Source organism: Elaeis guineensis, chromosome 4, assembly GCF_000442705.2.
Source record: "Elaeis guineensis isolate ETL-2024a chromosome 4, EG11, whole genome shotgun sequence".
Lineage (NCBI taxonomy): Eukaryota > Viridiplantae > Streptophyta > Magnoliopsida > Arecales > Arecaceae > Elaeis > Elaeis guineensis.
This window is the reverse complement of record NC_025996.2, coordinates 15,443,200-15,460,017: the sequence shown is the minus strand read 5'-3', so window position 1 is coordinate 15,460,017 and position 16,818 is coordinate 15,443,200. Positions and strand designations below refer to the sequence as shown.

The 16,818-nt window shown below is 35.0% G+C and overlaps 2 protein-coding genes across 4 annotated transcripts; both read left to right on the top strand.

Moving 5' to 3' along the window:
* Nucleotides 1–2,242: 2,242 nt before the first annotated feature.
* LOC105043718 (nucleobase-ascorbate transporter 11) lies at nucleotides 2,243–12,422 on the top strand. The gene is made up of 10 exons (XM_019849753.2): nucleotides 2,243–3,123; nucleotides 3,822–3,919; nucleotides 3,996–4,166; nucleotides 5,691–5,791; nucleotides 7,875–8,010; nucleotides 8,160–8,210; nucleotides 8,432–8,719; nucleotides 10,648–10,882; nucleotides 11,081–11,361; nucleotides 12,010–12,422. Exons 1-10 carry the CDS (start codon nucleotides 2,373–2,375, stop codon nucleotides 12,229–12,231), a joined length of 2,334 nt encoding a protein of 777 aa, XP_019705312.2. The 5' UTR covers nucleotides 2,243–2,372; the 3' UTR covers nucleotides 12,232–12,422.
* A 1,353-nt stretch (nucleotides 12,423–13,775) lies between these two features.
* On the top strand, nucleotides 13,776–16,818 carry LOC105043719 (B3 domain-containing protein Os03g0212300). 3 transcript variants are annotated; one of them, XM_010921382.4, is made up of 5 exons: nucleotides 13,776–14,072; nucleotides 15,326–15,650; nucleotides 15,762–15,913; nucleotides 16,176–16,447; nucleotides 16,561–16,818. In XM_010921382.4, the coding sequence occupies exons 1-5, from the start codon at nucleotides 13,962–13,964 to the stop codon at nucleotides 16,628–16,630; spliced, it is 930 nt and encodes a 309-aa protein (XP_010919684.2). In that variant the 5' UTR covers nucleotides 13,776–13,961; the 3' UTR covers nucleotides 16,631–16,818. The 3 variants fall into 3 exon arrangements, with proteins under 3 accessions (XP_010919684.2, XP_073111198.1, XP_073111199.1); XM_073255097.1 differs by having other exon boundaries at nucleotides 15,759–15,913; XM_073255098.1 differs by having other exon boundaries at nucleotides 15,759–15,913; nucleotides 16,176–16,466.

The following is a 16,818-nucleotide window of genomic DNA, read 5'->3' as shown; positions in this document are numbered from 1 at the left end:
AATATAAAATATAAAATATAAATATAATAATATAATATTAGAATGATAATATAGTATACTATATTTTAATTATATTATAAGTATGTTATTATATCATTATATTATTATTATAGAAATGAAATATTTTAAAAATAAAATAAAAATTATTATTTTGTTATTATAATTGCATTTTGATATTGAGCATTGTATTTTAATATATCTCCAACAAAGCAACTATTTAAAAATTTAATCAAGTTCAAAAAGAAACATCAAGCACATTCAATTTTTCAATGCTTTCTTTGAATTGTGTTTAAATTTGATTTAATAATTAAGAGGATATTATCACACATTAACAAATATGCATAATGCTCTAGACAAGGATGACGTTGATGGTATTTTTTGGTATGTCTTCTCATTTGTTGGCCATGGAATTTCTATATTTCTTAATATCTCAACTTAGATACATGCATGTCTTTGTAGTTATTTAATAAGGGTTCAATCTACTTTATATATTTTCATAGATGCATTTAGCAAATATCTTTGAAGGAATAGTTGGAGCATGATATCATCAAATATCATTCAATAAAAATATTTTAATGGATTATGGTTTGACACTAAAAGATACAATATCGCTCTTCAACTTGAATTTTCTTTTAAAGAAGCATACATTATATAATCATATAATAGATGAGACATGAAAATTTTTCTTTGAAACTTAGTTTAAACCGACCACCATTTCTTTTTCTTATTAAATAGCGAAAAAAATGATTCATCTACTCATATTAATTTCATGCCAGTTAGTTTAAACATTTGTTCCAATATGATATAATATAATATAAGTTTTTTCATCAAAAATTTAAAAAATTCAAAAATTCATATTTTTAGGTAAATTTTTTTAAAATAATATTTAAATAAAAAATAATTTATTCATATTCTATTATGCATTAGAAAATGATTTTAGAATCAATCACTCATATTTTGTTGTATTACTACTTTATCGAATAAGTTGCTAAGGTATGTTCATATTCCTATAACATAAATATTTATATAATAATATTATTTTATTAATAAAATTTATAATATATAATATAAATATCATAATAATATAATATTAGAATGATAATATAGTATACTATATTTTAATTATATTATAAGTATGTTATTATATCATTATATTATTATTATAGGACTGAAATATTTTAAAAATAAAATAAAAATTTATTTATTTTGATTGATTAAAAAAATGATTAGGTAGGTAGATTATTTTTTTTAAATATTTTGTGGATAAATATTGTATATAAAAAAATAACTTATCTATGTAAAAGGCACGATAATATGAGTAAGTTGGGCGATGTCCATTTGTAGTGGAGCATTGGCCTCAATCGGATCGGATCAGATTATAAATGAATCGGGTCATAAACGGATCGGATCAGAAAATCATCAATCTAAATCTGATTTATTTATTAAATAGGTCAAAAATTTAAATCTGAATCCGACCTGTTTATTAAACAGGTAATCCGACCCGATCTGTTTAGCCTATTTATTAAATAAATCAAATTAGGTTAAATCAGTTAAATGGATTAAATGGATTAAACGGATTAAACAGGTTAAATAGATCGGATTAAATGGATCAGAAACATGTTAAACATATTTTAAACAGACTAGAAGGGTCTTAAATAGATTAAATAGATTAAACAGATCAGATTAAACGGATCAGAAATAGGTTAAACAGGTTAAATATGTTAAATAAATTATCTTACTCAATTTTATCTGAATATTAAATAGATTAAATGAATCAGATATTTAAAATTTAAATTTAATTTAATTATTAAATAAATCATATGGATCGATGTATTTATGATTTAAATTTATTTAATTTAAATTTATTTATTTTTTATGATAAAACTAATACAGATTGAATTGGCAGATCCAACTACATTTTATCAGTCCCACTGAAAACAGCGTGCGCGGACGGACGGTGAAACCAAGGCTCCTCTCAGCTCCCTTCACCGCATGGCTCCCGCTCTTTCCCTAGCATCCAAACCCAAAGCCTGTGCTATCCGTCGGTGACCCAGTAATCCCCGACGCACGAGTCAACATCTATGGCTCTCGAACGTTAAAAAGCTTAAAAGAAATCCAACCACCTTTCGAACGTTTGTTCCACGGGGGCAGCGAACGAAAGGGACACCTGACCATCTTCAAAAAAAGGAAAAGGACGTCTCACCGCCTCCTCACTCCACACTCCCTATTGCCACCGAAGAAAAGCCACTTCTAATCTCGCTTCCTTCCCTTCTACTCTTCTTCCACACTCTATTCTGCATTATTCCCCGGTTCCTTTTTCTTTGCTGGTCGATTCCCCTCGCTCTCTCTCTCTCTCTATCTCTATATCGTCAATGGAGTCTGGGTCGAGCTCGGAGGGCTTCGGGAAGGGGCGGGAGAAGGCGAAGGGGCGGCAGAAGCCGGGGAAACCGGGGCCATGGCCGCCACAGATCGAGCCATTCGTGCCGCAGACGGATCACAACCCCAAGGAGCTGAAATCCTGGGCCAAAAGGACCGGCTTCAACCCCAATTTCTCCGGCGAGACGACGGTGAGTAGCATCGACGAGAAGGACCCTGATGAGAGAACTGAGGCTCCAGTTGCCGCCGCTAGCGCCGGCGGCGGCGGACTGGATTTGGAGAAGGGTCTCGGTAGCCGTGGAGAAGCGTTGACTAAAAGAGCTGAGATCGAGCCGATATTGGGCAGGAGAAGGAGTGGGAACGAGAACAGGGGAATTGAAATTAATCCAGTTCCCAGAACCAATGGCGATCCTGAGAATCTGGATTTTAATGATAACGAAAGGAGGGTTGAGAAGGATAAGAAGAGGATTGGGGTTGAGCCGGTAGTGAGATTGAAGGATGAGATAAGGAGAATAAGGGAGGAGCGTCCGGTGAGAGCAAATAATGATGGCTTGAATGGTAATGGCCATGGGAATGGGGCACCCACAGTTGCTTCGGTGGCAATTGATGAAGACTGGAAGAAGGATGAGAAGAAAGGTGAAAGGGAAGTGGAAATTGACATGTTTTCCGAATCTCCCGAGCCAGAGCAACCGCCGACTTACAGACCTGGAGGGCTTCGGTGTGGCATTACAGATAATCCGCGTCTCCGTTAGTGCATTGCCCTTATCTTTGTGTTATTGCTTTTCTTCATTCATGCAATCTGTCTTAGAAACCGGGGAATCAGTTTACAATCACTCAAGCTGGTGCTTTCAAGGATTTTTTTTAAAAAATTTGAGAGAGAAAAGGTTTCGAAGATATTGGACCTCTCTATCAATTCACTCAGTTTTGAGTATGTATGTTTCATGTGGAGTTTTTTTTTTTTTTTTTGTTGAAAAAAACAAAAACTTCTCTTGTTACTTTTGTCAACTTCAGTATTTTCATGGGTCACAGGCATGCATCAGTAAGCTTGTGGAAGTACTGACCCAGATCTTAAAATTTCAACAGTTTGAAATGAAAGAGAAATCTCTGTTTTTCAGCTCCTAATTTTTTTTCTCCTGTTTTAATGCATGGCCTGGCAAATCCTCTGTTCACATGTTATATTGCTAACATAAGCGTTTTCAGCCCATTGATATGAATTATTTTCTGCTTTCAAGAGGGAAGAAAGAAGTACCAGATATGCCTTTCTTATACAACTCTAGTTGAACCTTTTTGCAAGTTTCATATTTATTATTATTTTCCACTTTCTCCTTCCATGAATTTTCAGAAGTACATTTCTGGAACTATTGAAATTCTGACTAGGATCTTTTATCAACAGTAAACATTTCTTTTAAATCACTGACAATTGTTGATCATGCTTGATATTGCAGCGACTCTTATCTTTTATGGTATGCAACATTATCTATCATTGACTGGTTCGCTTGTGTTCATTCCTTTGATCATTGTGCCAGCTATGGGTGGTACTGATGTAAGTTACTTCCTTTACCACTCCACCATCATATGCAACATATTTGAAGAGTGACTTATAGCTTTTGTGATGACAGGAGGAGACTGCTAATGTCATTTCCACAATGTTGTTAGTTTCTGGTGTTACAACAATAATGCATACCTTTTTTGGTACTAGACTTCCACTGGTTCAAGGAAGCTCCTTTGTATATCTGGCTCCTGCTTTGGTAATCATAAACTCTGAAGAGTTTCGAAATCTAAGTCAAAATGTAAGTTCGCTAGTTCTTAAAATGACATTTACCATGCCCATCTATTGTTATCAATCGCTACTTTTTTATGTCAAGCCCTGCACAATTTGCCAGTCATCCAGAAACTTTGCCTGTATAAATTATATACCATTTTCATAGACCCTTGCAGAATAGTTTGATGGTGCCTATGCATTATATAAGGGCAAGGACTTAGACCTGCTGACATCATGTGTATTTCATGTTTCTTTTTCCAACACTAAAGCAAAAAACCAACATAGGACATATGGTTAATTTCTTGATAACAAATGATGACTCATTAGGCAAAATAACAGGGCAAAGTTATCAGATGTTCACCTTTCTCTTTGAACTTAAAGTCTGACCTTACTCTTAAGCAAGATCCTAATGTGATCTTACCACCAAGAAAGTGGCTATGGTCACACCCAGAGATGAACAAAGACATGCGTGTGTTTTTGATGAGCATCTGGTAGCGTGGCAAAGTCCAGACAAGTGTTCATTCATCTCCATCATACGAATGGGTACTTTGCCTTTTTCATGTCAACCATGGGCAACCAAGAGTCTAATAAAATATATTGATGTCATCAAGAGAGAAAGCAAGTAGTCTCTCATTTGTTCTAGAATTGCTAGGGGAAATGTGAAGTCCTCTTATTTGAACCATCCTAAAACAGTATCCCCCTTGTGAAAGCCCCAGAAATATTCACAAATGGTTATAGGTTTCCCTTGACTAGTTAACTGTATGAACTGGTTCAACCACCAATCAATATTCTTGAACTTGGCTTAGTCGAGAATTGAGATCAGGCTCTAATCAAGTTCAAGCTTATAGTACCATGCACATCTATTTATCATAATCGGATTATCAACCTTGATATTGACCTTCAGCAGTTAGCCACACTCGGTACTTGGGCTCATTCAAGTATTGAATTGTTTGGCAAATGTTCAATTAACCTTGTTCAACTAGTACTAGATACCATTTTCTACCTAACTTAGCGCAGAGTTAATTGTTTTAAATCAAGCAAAAAAGCATTCATGTAGCCTCATTGAGACACTACTTGAACTTGGACCCAGGTTAAGAATTTTGTGTCCTAATTCAAACAATCCAACGATCACAAAGTCTTGCATAGTGCCTCTAACTGAATCTAGCTTTACTTCCATAATCAGACTTATGTACCATTCTTATGCTAGAAGAATTAGGCACAGCCTTCTTAATGAGCAAATAATCATCTTAGCATTTCCTTTCTAGTGCACATAAGCCTGAAGAAGCTTCTTTGTTATGTGACCACATAAACAAATTAGATTTCTTCCATCTTTGTGTTTTCTCACATCCATGCACTTCATAGGTAACTTTTTCTACTAGAAAGACTTGTAGCCAAGTGATAATAGTGACTTGTTTGGTTGACTCTGAAATTCAGTTCCTAATGTAATACCCAAATTTTAACATTCCATAAAAATTATAAACTTTGCATTGGGCAGCAGTCCTGCTGTTATTTTGCTTGATGAGATCATGTGCTTTTGTTTGGTCAAATGCAGAAGTTTAAGCACATAATGAGGGAACTACAAGGGGCCATAATTGTTGGTTCAGTTTTTCAGACAATCTTGGGATACAGTGGCCTCATGTCACTTCTTCTACGGTATCTTTTACAGCTAAATTGTGCATTTTAAGAACTCTTTGCAATTATTTATTCTTGAATTCCAATATTGTTATTTCTAGCATGCAATTTTCTGTTTGACCCAAACGCTTTTGGTGATTTGTCATTGTCACTGTATTTCATAGTTTAGGTGGGTAACCACTGCTATCAGTAAGTTTAGAAAGCTGGGGTATCAGAAATTGTTGCCTATGAAGTAATATAATAAAATGTTTAGTTACAAATAGTTTTATCTTTTCCAGAAAAGTGAATGTCATAAAATACATGTGAGATGGTAAGTTATGGGAAGGCATTGGAAGCTTCAGTGTGTGGGCATAAAATGGAAATTTTGCTGTTGAATGTGACTTCATCCTTTTCTTGTATATCTGAATTTTATATCTCTTTTTGAATTCAATTAGTTGTTCTCTAAGTCCTCAACTGCGTGTTATATTTTAAACTTTTTGGTTGTTCTCAACAACCCATGGTCACAGTAAGTTTTTCTTTAGAATGTTTAAGGTATTTTTTTGTCATATAAGATTGATTTTCTTTTCCATTTTCTTTCATCATATAATTTCTCATGTCCGTTGATTATTCTCCTGTAAATTATGTATGTAATGTCACCTAAAAGAAAAATATAATTCTTTCATTTATGTGGTATTACTAAAGAAGTTTGTCATCATAGATTTTTTCCTATCATTATTTCAAAAGCATATATACACAACTTTTGACATAAAGACTGAGTCCCAAACGTGACTTGTCTTAAAATATTTGCGGTGATCTATGAACATAACCTGGTCCAAATTAAATATCAAATAACATAAACCTAGTGCAAATGAGGTTGACAACTTGCAGCCACTAGTTTTGAGTCTCTTGACCAGCTTTGATCAGCATACTTTTGAAGGGGATTGAAGCATTTTGGCTAGTCTAGGCAGAAACTGTTCTGATCATTTCATTGCAGGATATGGCCTGAAACCAATATGTTAGAGCTAGAAATGTATGTATACTTAAAAAAAAAAAAAAGAAAAAGAAATGATAGCATTCCCTTTATAATGCACTTCTTGATTTTATAATTTCTTCTGTGTTTTGTTAATTTTGTAGATCAGCATTGGTGTTTCTTATAATGAATAATTCGGTGTAAACTCCGAGAAATAAATGTAAAAAATAGCTATGAGATTTTGCTGCTAAATCTCTAGATATCAATTTGGGCACTTTGTCTTGCGAAGCTAACCTGTGACCTCCTTCAAATTCATACTCAAACATATTTGTCGTGGCTTTATGTATCATAGATTAGCTCTAATTTTGCTTGTAATGGATAATTGAGTGTGAACTCGATCGATGCAACTTGCAAGCAAGGTTCGCCATCTCGGTACCGGACCCTATACCAGTAAAATCCTGCTGTAATGTCGGTATGCAGTTTGGTAGTGTCGGTACATTCTGAAATGGCATACCGGGGCGTACCTAGCGATATGGGGCGGTATGGGATTCCATGCACACAAGTATCATTTAAGAACTCAATGTTCATAGAAAAGAACATACTAGTGTTTGTTACTCAAGATCCTTTTTTTTTTTAAAAAAAAAGAATTAAGATGCCTTTGTGCCAAACTGAATCTATCTTTGCAACAACAAAAGTAAGGTGTGAAGCTAAACAATGTGATGATAATAAGAATATCATTCAATATTAAGAAATGTTTGCCATGCAATGTGTTATTCCCTTGGTGACCTATTCGAGAAATGAATTTGAGTCAGCTTTCCCTTACACAGGGGGAAATACTTGAAAAATTACGGGAAAATAAATGAATATATCATTCAACATTAAGAAATATTTATCCCATTTCCTCACTGTTAAATATTTTTAAACACCTATCTAGCTTCCTTTTGTATGTCTGTTTTCTGAAGTGGCATCATATTTACTTCTAGTTAGATTAAATTTGTTCTGATTGATCCAAATTCGACATGCACATATTTCAGAATTTTGTGTTCTTTTGGATAGATTATTACCGCAAGTGCAGCACTGAAGATTATTATAACTATCTGGTAAATCAAGCCTTATGTTTGTTTGTTTGTTTGTTTTTTTTGGCCTTTGTCACAGGTTAATAAATCCAGTGGTAGTTGCACCCACTGTTGCCACAATAGGTTTGGCATTTTTCAGCTATGGATTTCCTCAAGCTGGAACTTGTGTAGAGATCAGCATTCCCCTGATTTTATTGATTCTTATTTTCACTCTGGTAAAGGATCGGCAAGCTTGTTATACTGATTTACATGCTGCAATCTTGCGAAACATTCTTTATCATTTTGCTTTTGTATATTGTAATGAAATCCAGGATTTCAGATAATGTGCAATAATGTCCCTTTTAACACTCTTTCCTAATTGCAGTACCTTCGAAGAATTTCCTTCTTTGGGAATCCTATATTCCTTATTTATGCGGTATTTTCCTCAACCTTTTTGTTTGTCTGTTTGCTGAGCCTTTAAACTCATGAATAGCATCCACAGGGCCCATTTTTCGCATCTTTAGGCTTCTGGTCAAGCACTATATGTCTGAGTTTCTCTTGTTGGCCATCTAAATTAATATATTTTTATAGAGTTAAACCTTAATGTAGCTTTGTTGGAAGTGATGCTTACCATCTATTCATATTATTTACTGACAGGTTCCGCTAAGTGTGGTACTTGTCTGGGCATATGCCTTCTTTCTGACAGCTGGTGGGGCTTACAACTATAAGGGCTGCAGTGCAAATATACCTAGTTCAAACATCTTACTGGATGCTTGCAGGAGACATGCAGATACTATGAAGCATTGCCGGACTGATGTTTCTAATGCATGGAAAACTGCTGCTTGGGTCAGGGTTCCTTATCCATTCCAGTGGGGCTCCCCAACCTTCAATTTCAAGACATCTTTCATTATGGTCATTGTATCTCTGGTTGCATCAGTTGATTCGGTAAGTACCATTTAAAAAATACAAGTACAACTATTAAAAGGATGAGCGCATTTTGACTCATGGAAATCATATGTTTATCTTGTGATGACCCTTAGGATACAACTATATTGCTTGAACTTGAAACTTGCTGAAACGTGCTAAGTCACCCATGTGAGTTATACGCACTATCAAATAGCTTATTATTGAAATGGAAGGTTGGAGGGATCAGATGCTGGTTTTACTAACTGGTTTGTAGCAAGATATCTAGAATTTCTACTATGCTGTGATGTATGCTGTCATGAAGATAACAGTAACAGTAGCCAACAAACCTTTTGCCAAATGTGTGGAGTTTGCTTTATAAATCTTCATTTTCCTACTAATCCTATTAAGGCTTGCCTGTGGTATTCCTGCAAACTTTTCTGAACTGTTTCATCCTGCTCCTGTTCATGCTGGCTTAGGTCTTCCCCTCTTCTTTCCTGATCCTCCACAAATCTTAGCATGTGGTTAATCCTCATGCAAATTAGATTCATCCCTCTTTACTAGACCTCCTCGTAACTTCATTTCACTTGTTGATACCATCTAAATTAGGTCTCCATCATTTACATGCTATCTGAAAGCACGGATGGTGAATGGTTTTATGATGTATTCTGGAATTGATCAACAAACCTATACCAATAACTTGGTTCTGAAATTATATCACCACAAGCTCGATCTCAACATCCTAAGTAGAGTAACTGGTTCATAAGGCTGAACTTAAATTGTTGCAATAAGGCTTGATGGTCATTGTTATTGTTTACAAGCCATATACCAATATGGTTCTGATCAATCTCTTTCACCATCCTTACTTTCCAAGGTCGCAAAACTGTCACAAGAACGCATTCTCTTTTTTCATGTGATGACTTTCCAGGTAGCTATGGACTTAACTAGCAGATAAATTCACTAATTTCTTTTTCATTCAAGGATGCACGGTACACACCAGTGTGGCCTTGGACATTTTGTATAAACATCTAGTGAAAACACAGATGTAGTATTGAAGGCTTCGAGTTGTTGAGCTGAGCATTTGAAAGATAATGCCTGCTCAACATCAAGCTGTGGTATTATTGATGGCTTTCATTAGGATTGTGATATTAATTCCTTTTTGCAATAAGCGATCGCCATAACCTGCAATAACAGGATTCCAACAATTTTTTGGATTTCTGATCTTTTACTTATTTTTTGCTGGCAGTTAACAACGTATCTATGGCAACTTAAAGTTGTGAGTTGAGTAAAACTATTACAATGGGAGTGGTGATACAAATCTCTTCAGCTATAGGTTGATTATAGATCCTAACAAAATTCAGCTTTTTCTTCATGAATTGTTAACCATGTTAGTCCTGCACATTAGAGTTTGATATTAATTCTATATAAAGAGCTTAATAGTGAATTCAGATGATGAGGGAAAATTGCACATTTGAATAAGTTGACAGAAAACTTAATGCAACTGCAAACATAAAACTATACCCTCATCATGTCTGTCTTTTAATATCATCGAGTTGTATTTTTGGTCCTAATTGTGGGGTTTATGTAATCTATCTTTAAAGTTCAATCACCTCATCTTTTATGAACATCACTTTATAGAGTAAATAGGTGGTTATACAAACATATCTATGTTGAGGTGTCAAGTAATTGTATTGAGCAGTTATATTTTGTCTCTTAAAAGTATATCACCTTTTTTTCTACAAAAAGAGATCTAACTGTGACCTCTTTCCTCTTGCATTACAGCTATTTACCTCTAGTATTGTGCTTATGAACTGATGAGAGTAAAACAAATATTACAATAGACATGCTTTTGTTTTGTGACATCCCCATTTATCTAAGACGACGTTTTGCCTCATTCTGATGACGTTCAGTATAGGAATTGAATTTCTGCTTGAATTTCCATGGAGTTATACTATTTGAAAATCCTCCAGGTTGGGTCATATCATGCTACATCCATACTAGTCAACTTAAGGCCCCCAACACCTGGAATTGTTAGCAGAGGAATAGGCCTGGAGGGGGTTTCAAGTATTCTGGCTGGACTCTGGGGTACTGGAACTGGATCGGCTACACTGACTCAAAATATACACACCATTGATGTTACTAAAGTGGCAAGCAGAAAAGCTTTGCAACTTGGAGCAGCCTTATTGATCCTCTTTTCTTTTGTAGGTAAGATGCTGCATGCTCATCTTAACATTCATTTTGCATTCTTTATCCAGGTAGAATTCTCAGAGCAGAAGTTTACTTAAGTAATATTATAAATATAACAATTATTGGGCCTTGTGCAATTGCTTATTAGGTGAGCGGACAAGAATTACATCAATTTTGATGACAACTTTCTTTATTTTTACCTTTTCTTTTTAACAGGAAAAATTGGCGCGCTCCTTGCTTCTATCCCACTTGCCTTGGCTGCTTCCGTCCTGTGCTTCACGTGGGCTCTGATTGTAGCACTTGGCCTATCAACTATGCAATACACTCAAACTGCTAGCTCTAGGAACATGATCATTATTGGGTTTACCTTATTCATCTCTCTCTCCATTCCTGCATATTTTCAACAGTACGAACCCACTTCCGGTCTCATTCTTCCCAGTTATTTTATACCTTATGCAGCAGGATCAAATGGACCAGTCCATACAGGCAGCAAAGGGGTAAGCTTTCACAGAAAGACCTTCGGGCACATTCATCAAATAAGACATGCATGAATTTTCATACTTACCCAAAATTACAAACGCATTGATTGTCTAGTGTTCTAAGATCACTTTAATCCCCATTGCCGACCCTTGTGCCTCATCAACAACGTCTCCCAACTCATTTCTGCAAATAATATTGTAATAGTAACATGGATCTATCGGACTTTGCTTAGCAAGCTCTACTTTGTGAGAAAAATTCATGGGCCATAAATGAGGGAAACAATAATAGTAAGTTCAATCAAGCATCGAGGGCTGATGGTAGAGCTGATAATTTGTGCAACATGCTATTAACCCACCTGTAAGACTTGTGAAAAGTGTTATTTCATCCAGTAGTTTGAATAATGTAATGTGAGGGTGACTGGTTTCTTAAAAATCTAGTATTAACATTATTGAGCACATCAACAATCTGGTGCTATTACGGGCCAGGATGGAAGCATCAGACTCCGTTTATGTTCATGAGACCTTGTCACGGATATATGGTTAAGAAAAATGAAGCATGAACTGCAATATATAGAGCATGAACCGGCCCATCTTATAATGACCATCTAGTTTATCCTGGATTTTATTTGTACTGTTTCTTACGAACTGGTTTTATGATCTGTGCAGCTAAACTTCGCATTGAATGCTCTTTTATCTCTCAACATGGTGGTTGCTCTTCTCGTGGCGTTTGTGCTCGACAACACAGTTCCTGGTAGCAGGAAAGAAAGAGGGGTTTATATCTGGTCGGATTCTAGGGCACCAGACCTGGATCCATCTTTTCTGGGACCCTACTTGCTGCCAGAAAAAGTAAGGCGCTACTTCGGGTGGGCTAAGTGCGTTGGTTCATAATATCACGTCAAGCCTATGCCGTTGATCATGTGTTGGCTGCATTCATGTTGTTTAGTGTTGTAATATTCTCTTCATTCTGTTAAATAATTTTGCTACGAGGCTATTTATTTATGTATTTATTTTGGTTACACTTTTGGCTTTGGCTCACCATTTTATACAAAAGCTCTGAGGGATTAATATCTGATTTTATACGGCAATATCTAGAGTTCTGTCTGCAGCTTTTGATCAACATTGTGCTGCCAATTATGTATAGAATACTTGGATTTACAATCATTAGTATAAGATTAGATGGTTGCCATTTTGTCCATCGTGGACTTGGGCTATGTTTTTTTTTTTATATTCTGTACTCTAATTTTGTGAACTTAAAATCTGGAACGGGGACAGTATTTTCATAGATTTGTAATCTAATATATATATTAGAAAGTAGGAAGTGAGAGAAGATTAATTTGCAAATGATGCTGTTCATATAAGCAGTTCATTTTTTTTCTATGCATGTTATGTGGATTCTTCTATCTCAAAATATTGAATGTATATATTCTATTCTTCATGAATGAAATTAAAAGTCATTTATATCCATTAACTGGTATTATTAAGATTTTCAGTTGTGAATATGGAGAATATGAATGGACATGTTATTCATAAATTTTTTTATAAAAATATTAAAATTTATTTATATCCCATTAACTAATGTTATTAAAATTTTTATGAATATTAAAAATATGAATGGATATATTATTAAAATATTTTTATAAATATAATGAATTATATGAATATGATCTATAAATCTGCACACAATGCACGGGCTTAAAAACTAGTTATGGTATAAATTAAAAAAAGAGTAATAACTGTTGCTTATCTTATAGGTTTTGAAATCAGTTTCTCTTAATTGACGTGTGATTCATGACTTGCAAAGCAGAGTTATATTCCTGCACAGGAAAATTCCTACGAGTGAAGCGTTAAATGTCGTTGCAACAGCACGTGGAAAGCTAACAGTGGCGCTCTTGGCATTACTCATAATTTTCATATGGTTCTAATGTTCGTCACATGAGAACAAATAATGAATATAGAAAAATTACATATGAGCTCCTTCAATTTTCATGATTTGCATATATGCTCAAAATATTTCAATTTTTTCAATTAGATTCCGAAAATTACGAATCGATTGTGATAGAGTCCAAAGCCTCATTTGAGCTCTAACACGTGTAAGTATGACATGTATTTTTGAGTTTGAGTTTTCATTTCCGTCGTAATACAACTTCTCTTCTAACCTAATTGATAGGGATATTGATGAAATTTTCTATCTAAATTTAACAGATGTGGCAATCACATATTCACAGCCAAACCATATTGCAACAAAAATTTAAATTTTGAACTCTAATTGAAAAAATTCAAACATTTAAATGCAGGTGTTAACGGGAATGCTACTGGAATCCTTTTAGGAATATAAAAATGTAGTCTTTGATTCAGGTTTAAACCAAGCATTACTTATCCGCATAACTATTTCAAGAAAAACTTATTATTCTCAGAACCAAGCCTCACGTATGGATGCCTCCGAGGTTTTCCAAACAATCGTAGCCGAATAAAAATGTTTCAACGAGAATCAACAAACGTAATATTCGGTACTGGCTAAATAACCTAACTTTTGGGATCGAGATGGCATATAAGATACTCTCAAGGCCCGAAGTATTGGCGTATCTTCTTCCACCAGCGTATAGCTTGGACTTCCCAGCATGCATACCTCTCACCTTGGACTTTCAACTCAGATGGCTAATGAGCAAATCCTTGGTCCTGGTAACCTAGAATTCTTCACGGTTTTGCTTCCCGGATTCTCCGAGAAACTTGTATGTCGTTAATCCTTTTCCTCATCATCATGCCCTAGTCTTTTGTTGTTCTGTTCTTGTTTCAAACCTGTTTTGCTTTGCTTTAGTTTTGCAATTTCCATTTTCATACAACAATATGTAATGTATATTATAAATATTGAGACTAGACTAGTTTTTCAAGCTAAGATGTTACAGTTCTACCCAAGATGTTGTTGTTTTGGGCGTGAAACTGGGAATTCACCGGTGGTGCGTCACTAGCTCCACCGAACCGGGATTCTGTGTTTATGTTCTTCCAAGAAAAAGTGGTATATACGAACTAACGGTAGCAGTACCTTGATGTTTAGATGTGAATCCAACAAACAGCCCTAGCACCTACTATTGATATTATAAGAAAAGTAAAAATATCACACTTGTGGTGGGATATGGTTTAATATGAAACCCTGAAAAGTGGTCAGAATATTTCATTATTATATGAGATTTTTAATAACAGAATTAATGATTCCCAAGAATGGATGTTTTGCTATGCAATGGAATTTTATAGTGGTGCTGAAAATCATGATATAGGAATTTCTTCTTCGAATAGAATTAATGTAAATTCACCATTCTCTCCTTCTGGCTCAAACATCCTTTTTTTTTTTTTTTTTTTCCTTTTTCGTTTTTGAGTCTTATCTTTCTTCACTCTCAAAATTCAAATTCCCATAGATCAAAAAGGACTCTCACAATTGAAATATAGAAAAGGGATGAAGAATGTGAGGTTATGATTGTTCATAGTATAAAATGCATTCTTTGATGTTGGCTAATGCTTCCAACGGGCAAAAGGCATGTGTGATATACTTTTGAAAGTATAGTGGGAGGACGTTAAAAGTCGAGAGGATGCTTGTATTTCTAGCATGTTTGCACTTTATCAACAGCCATCCTAAAGTGCCTATATATTTTAGGAAGACAACTGATTAGGTGCCACTGAAGTAGTGGCATCAACTGAAACGATCAACTGAAACAATGGTACCTTTGCGTGTAGTGGCGCTGAATTGCAACATATATTGCTTTCATTTCAGGTTGAAAATGTAGCTAGTTGTAGCATACATTTGAGCCATATTAAATGATGTGTCTGCATTTAGTGAGGATGCTGCTACTTATTTGCACCTCTCTCTCTTCCATCAATCTAAAGAACATTGTTACTTCATTGGAGCATGCAAGCTGCATTGTTAAGGTTTTTTTCTTTGTATTATGTATGTGAATATTTTTGATATCATACATTTTTTATATGTATGCAGTCATTGCCTCATAAATTCATCCGCAACATCAACACAAAAAAGTGTGAAAGAGCAGTCCTAAGGAGTCCTCTAGGCAATCTATGGCATGTGAAAGTTCAAGGCGATAGTGAAAACTTATACTTTGGAGAGGGTTGGCAAGAATTTGCTCGAGCCCATCAATTAAATGTGGGATTCTTTTTGGTGTTTGATTATGAAGGTGATATGGCTTTTAATGTCACGGTTTTTGATCTGAGCATGTGCATGAAAGAGTACACTCCTGTTAATAATAGCGAATCCAATTCCAAAAATCATGCCAATGATCTTATCTCTGCCAATGTTTTGAAGAGTAAGTTTGTCCTCTGCAGCTTGAGAAATGTTTGCTTAGATTTATATTAAATTCATGGTTTTGTTCATATTTAAGTAGGCTTGATGGTATGCTATTATTGGCAAATAGCAGATATGCTGCAGAAATCCATGAAAAGAAATAGGAGGGCAGTCATAGCATTTGAGAATAAGCACAAGATGTCTGAAATGAATAGTTTTTGTGCATCAGGGCCACATTTTAAGGCCACCATAAAGCCTTCAAACCTTCTCTGGAAACCTTACTTGGTAAGTACTTTATCTTTTGTTCACTGCAAAATTATGGACAGTTCTGCTTGAGCTCCACTTAGTTCCTGAACTCCAAAAGTTCTATATCCTCAATCAAGGATTTTCATTATGATTTAAGCTAACTTTTGTCGTACATACTCAAACTCTGATGCAGATAGATCCAAAAAACCTTATGATCACATTCTATTGTTTCATTTAGTCATGCTTCCTTTTATTACATCGAGATGTTTTTTCACACTAACATGCATCAAGTAAACTGCAGAATCTTCCATATAAATTTCGAACTTCCAGCAACATCTCTAAGAAAGACAAAATAATCCTCAGAGATCCGAAAGGGCAGTTGTGGCCCATAAGAATATATTATTCAAGTGACAATGCCTTGTGTCGCCGTGCACAATTTGGTGCTGGCTGGGAGAAGTTTTGCATCAACAACAATTTGGAAGAAGGTGGCACATGCATTTTCAAGCTTGTATCCAAGAGTAGTAATGACATATTGCATGTCAGTATTTTCAAGAAAAAATGCAGAAAACAATGGTAACCGGCTCTGCTGCCAGTAATTGTCTTGCAGCTCTTTCTTTTTGAAGCATTAATCTATGTACAACAAAAAATTGGTGTTTGTAACCAAAAATTGGTGTTTGTTGAATCAGGGAACCTCAAGCAAGAGTTGGTTATTCACTACCCGAAAGGCTATATCTTTGCATTGCGAAAAACATATAGTAAGATCTCTCTGTTGAAAAATGAGATATTTGGGACCTTGTATTTATGTCCATTAAAATTTAAATCCTAAGGCTCTTTATGTAATGTTGGATGATACTTCTCCCATAACAATTTACAACGCAATCAGTTTTCCTAATCCTTGATGGAACAGTATATTTGTTGTTCATAAATAAGATTTTATTTTAGCA

Coding starts and splice junctions, on each gene's coding strand:
- LOC105043718 (XM_019849753.2), top strand. CDS start 2,373: ATGGAGTCTGGGTCGAGCTCGGAGGGCTTCGGGAAGGGGCGGGAGAAG. Junction 5,792..7,874: donor CTCATGTCACTTCTTCTACG/GTATCTTTTACA, acceptor CCTTTGTCACAG/GTTAATAAATCCAGTGGTAG. Junction 10,883..11,080: donor GATCCTCTTTTCTTTTGTAG/GTAAGATGCTGC, acceptor TCTTTTTAACAG/GAAAAATTGGCGCGCTCCTT.
- LOC105043719 (XM_073255097.1), top strand. CDS start 13,962: ATGCATACCTCTCACCTTGGACTTTCAACTCAGATGGCTAATGAGCAA. Junction 15,651..15,758: donor CTCTGCCAATGTTTTGAAGA/GTAAGTTTGTCC, acceptor ATTGGCAAATAG/CAGATATGCTGCAGAAATCC. Junction 15,914..16,175: donor TTCTCTGGAAACCTTACTTG/GTAAGTACTTTA, acceptor AGTAAACTGCAG/AATCTTCCATATAAATTTCG.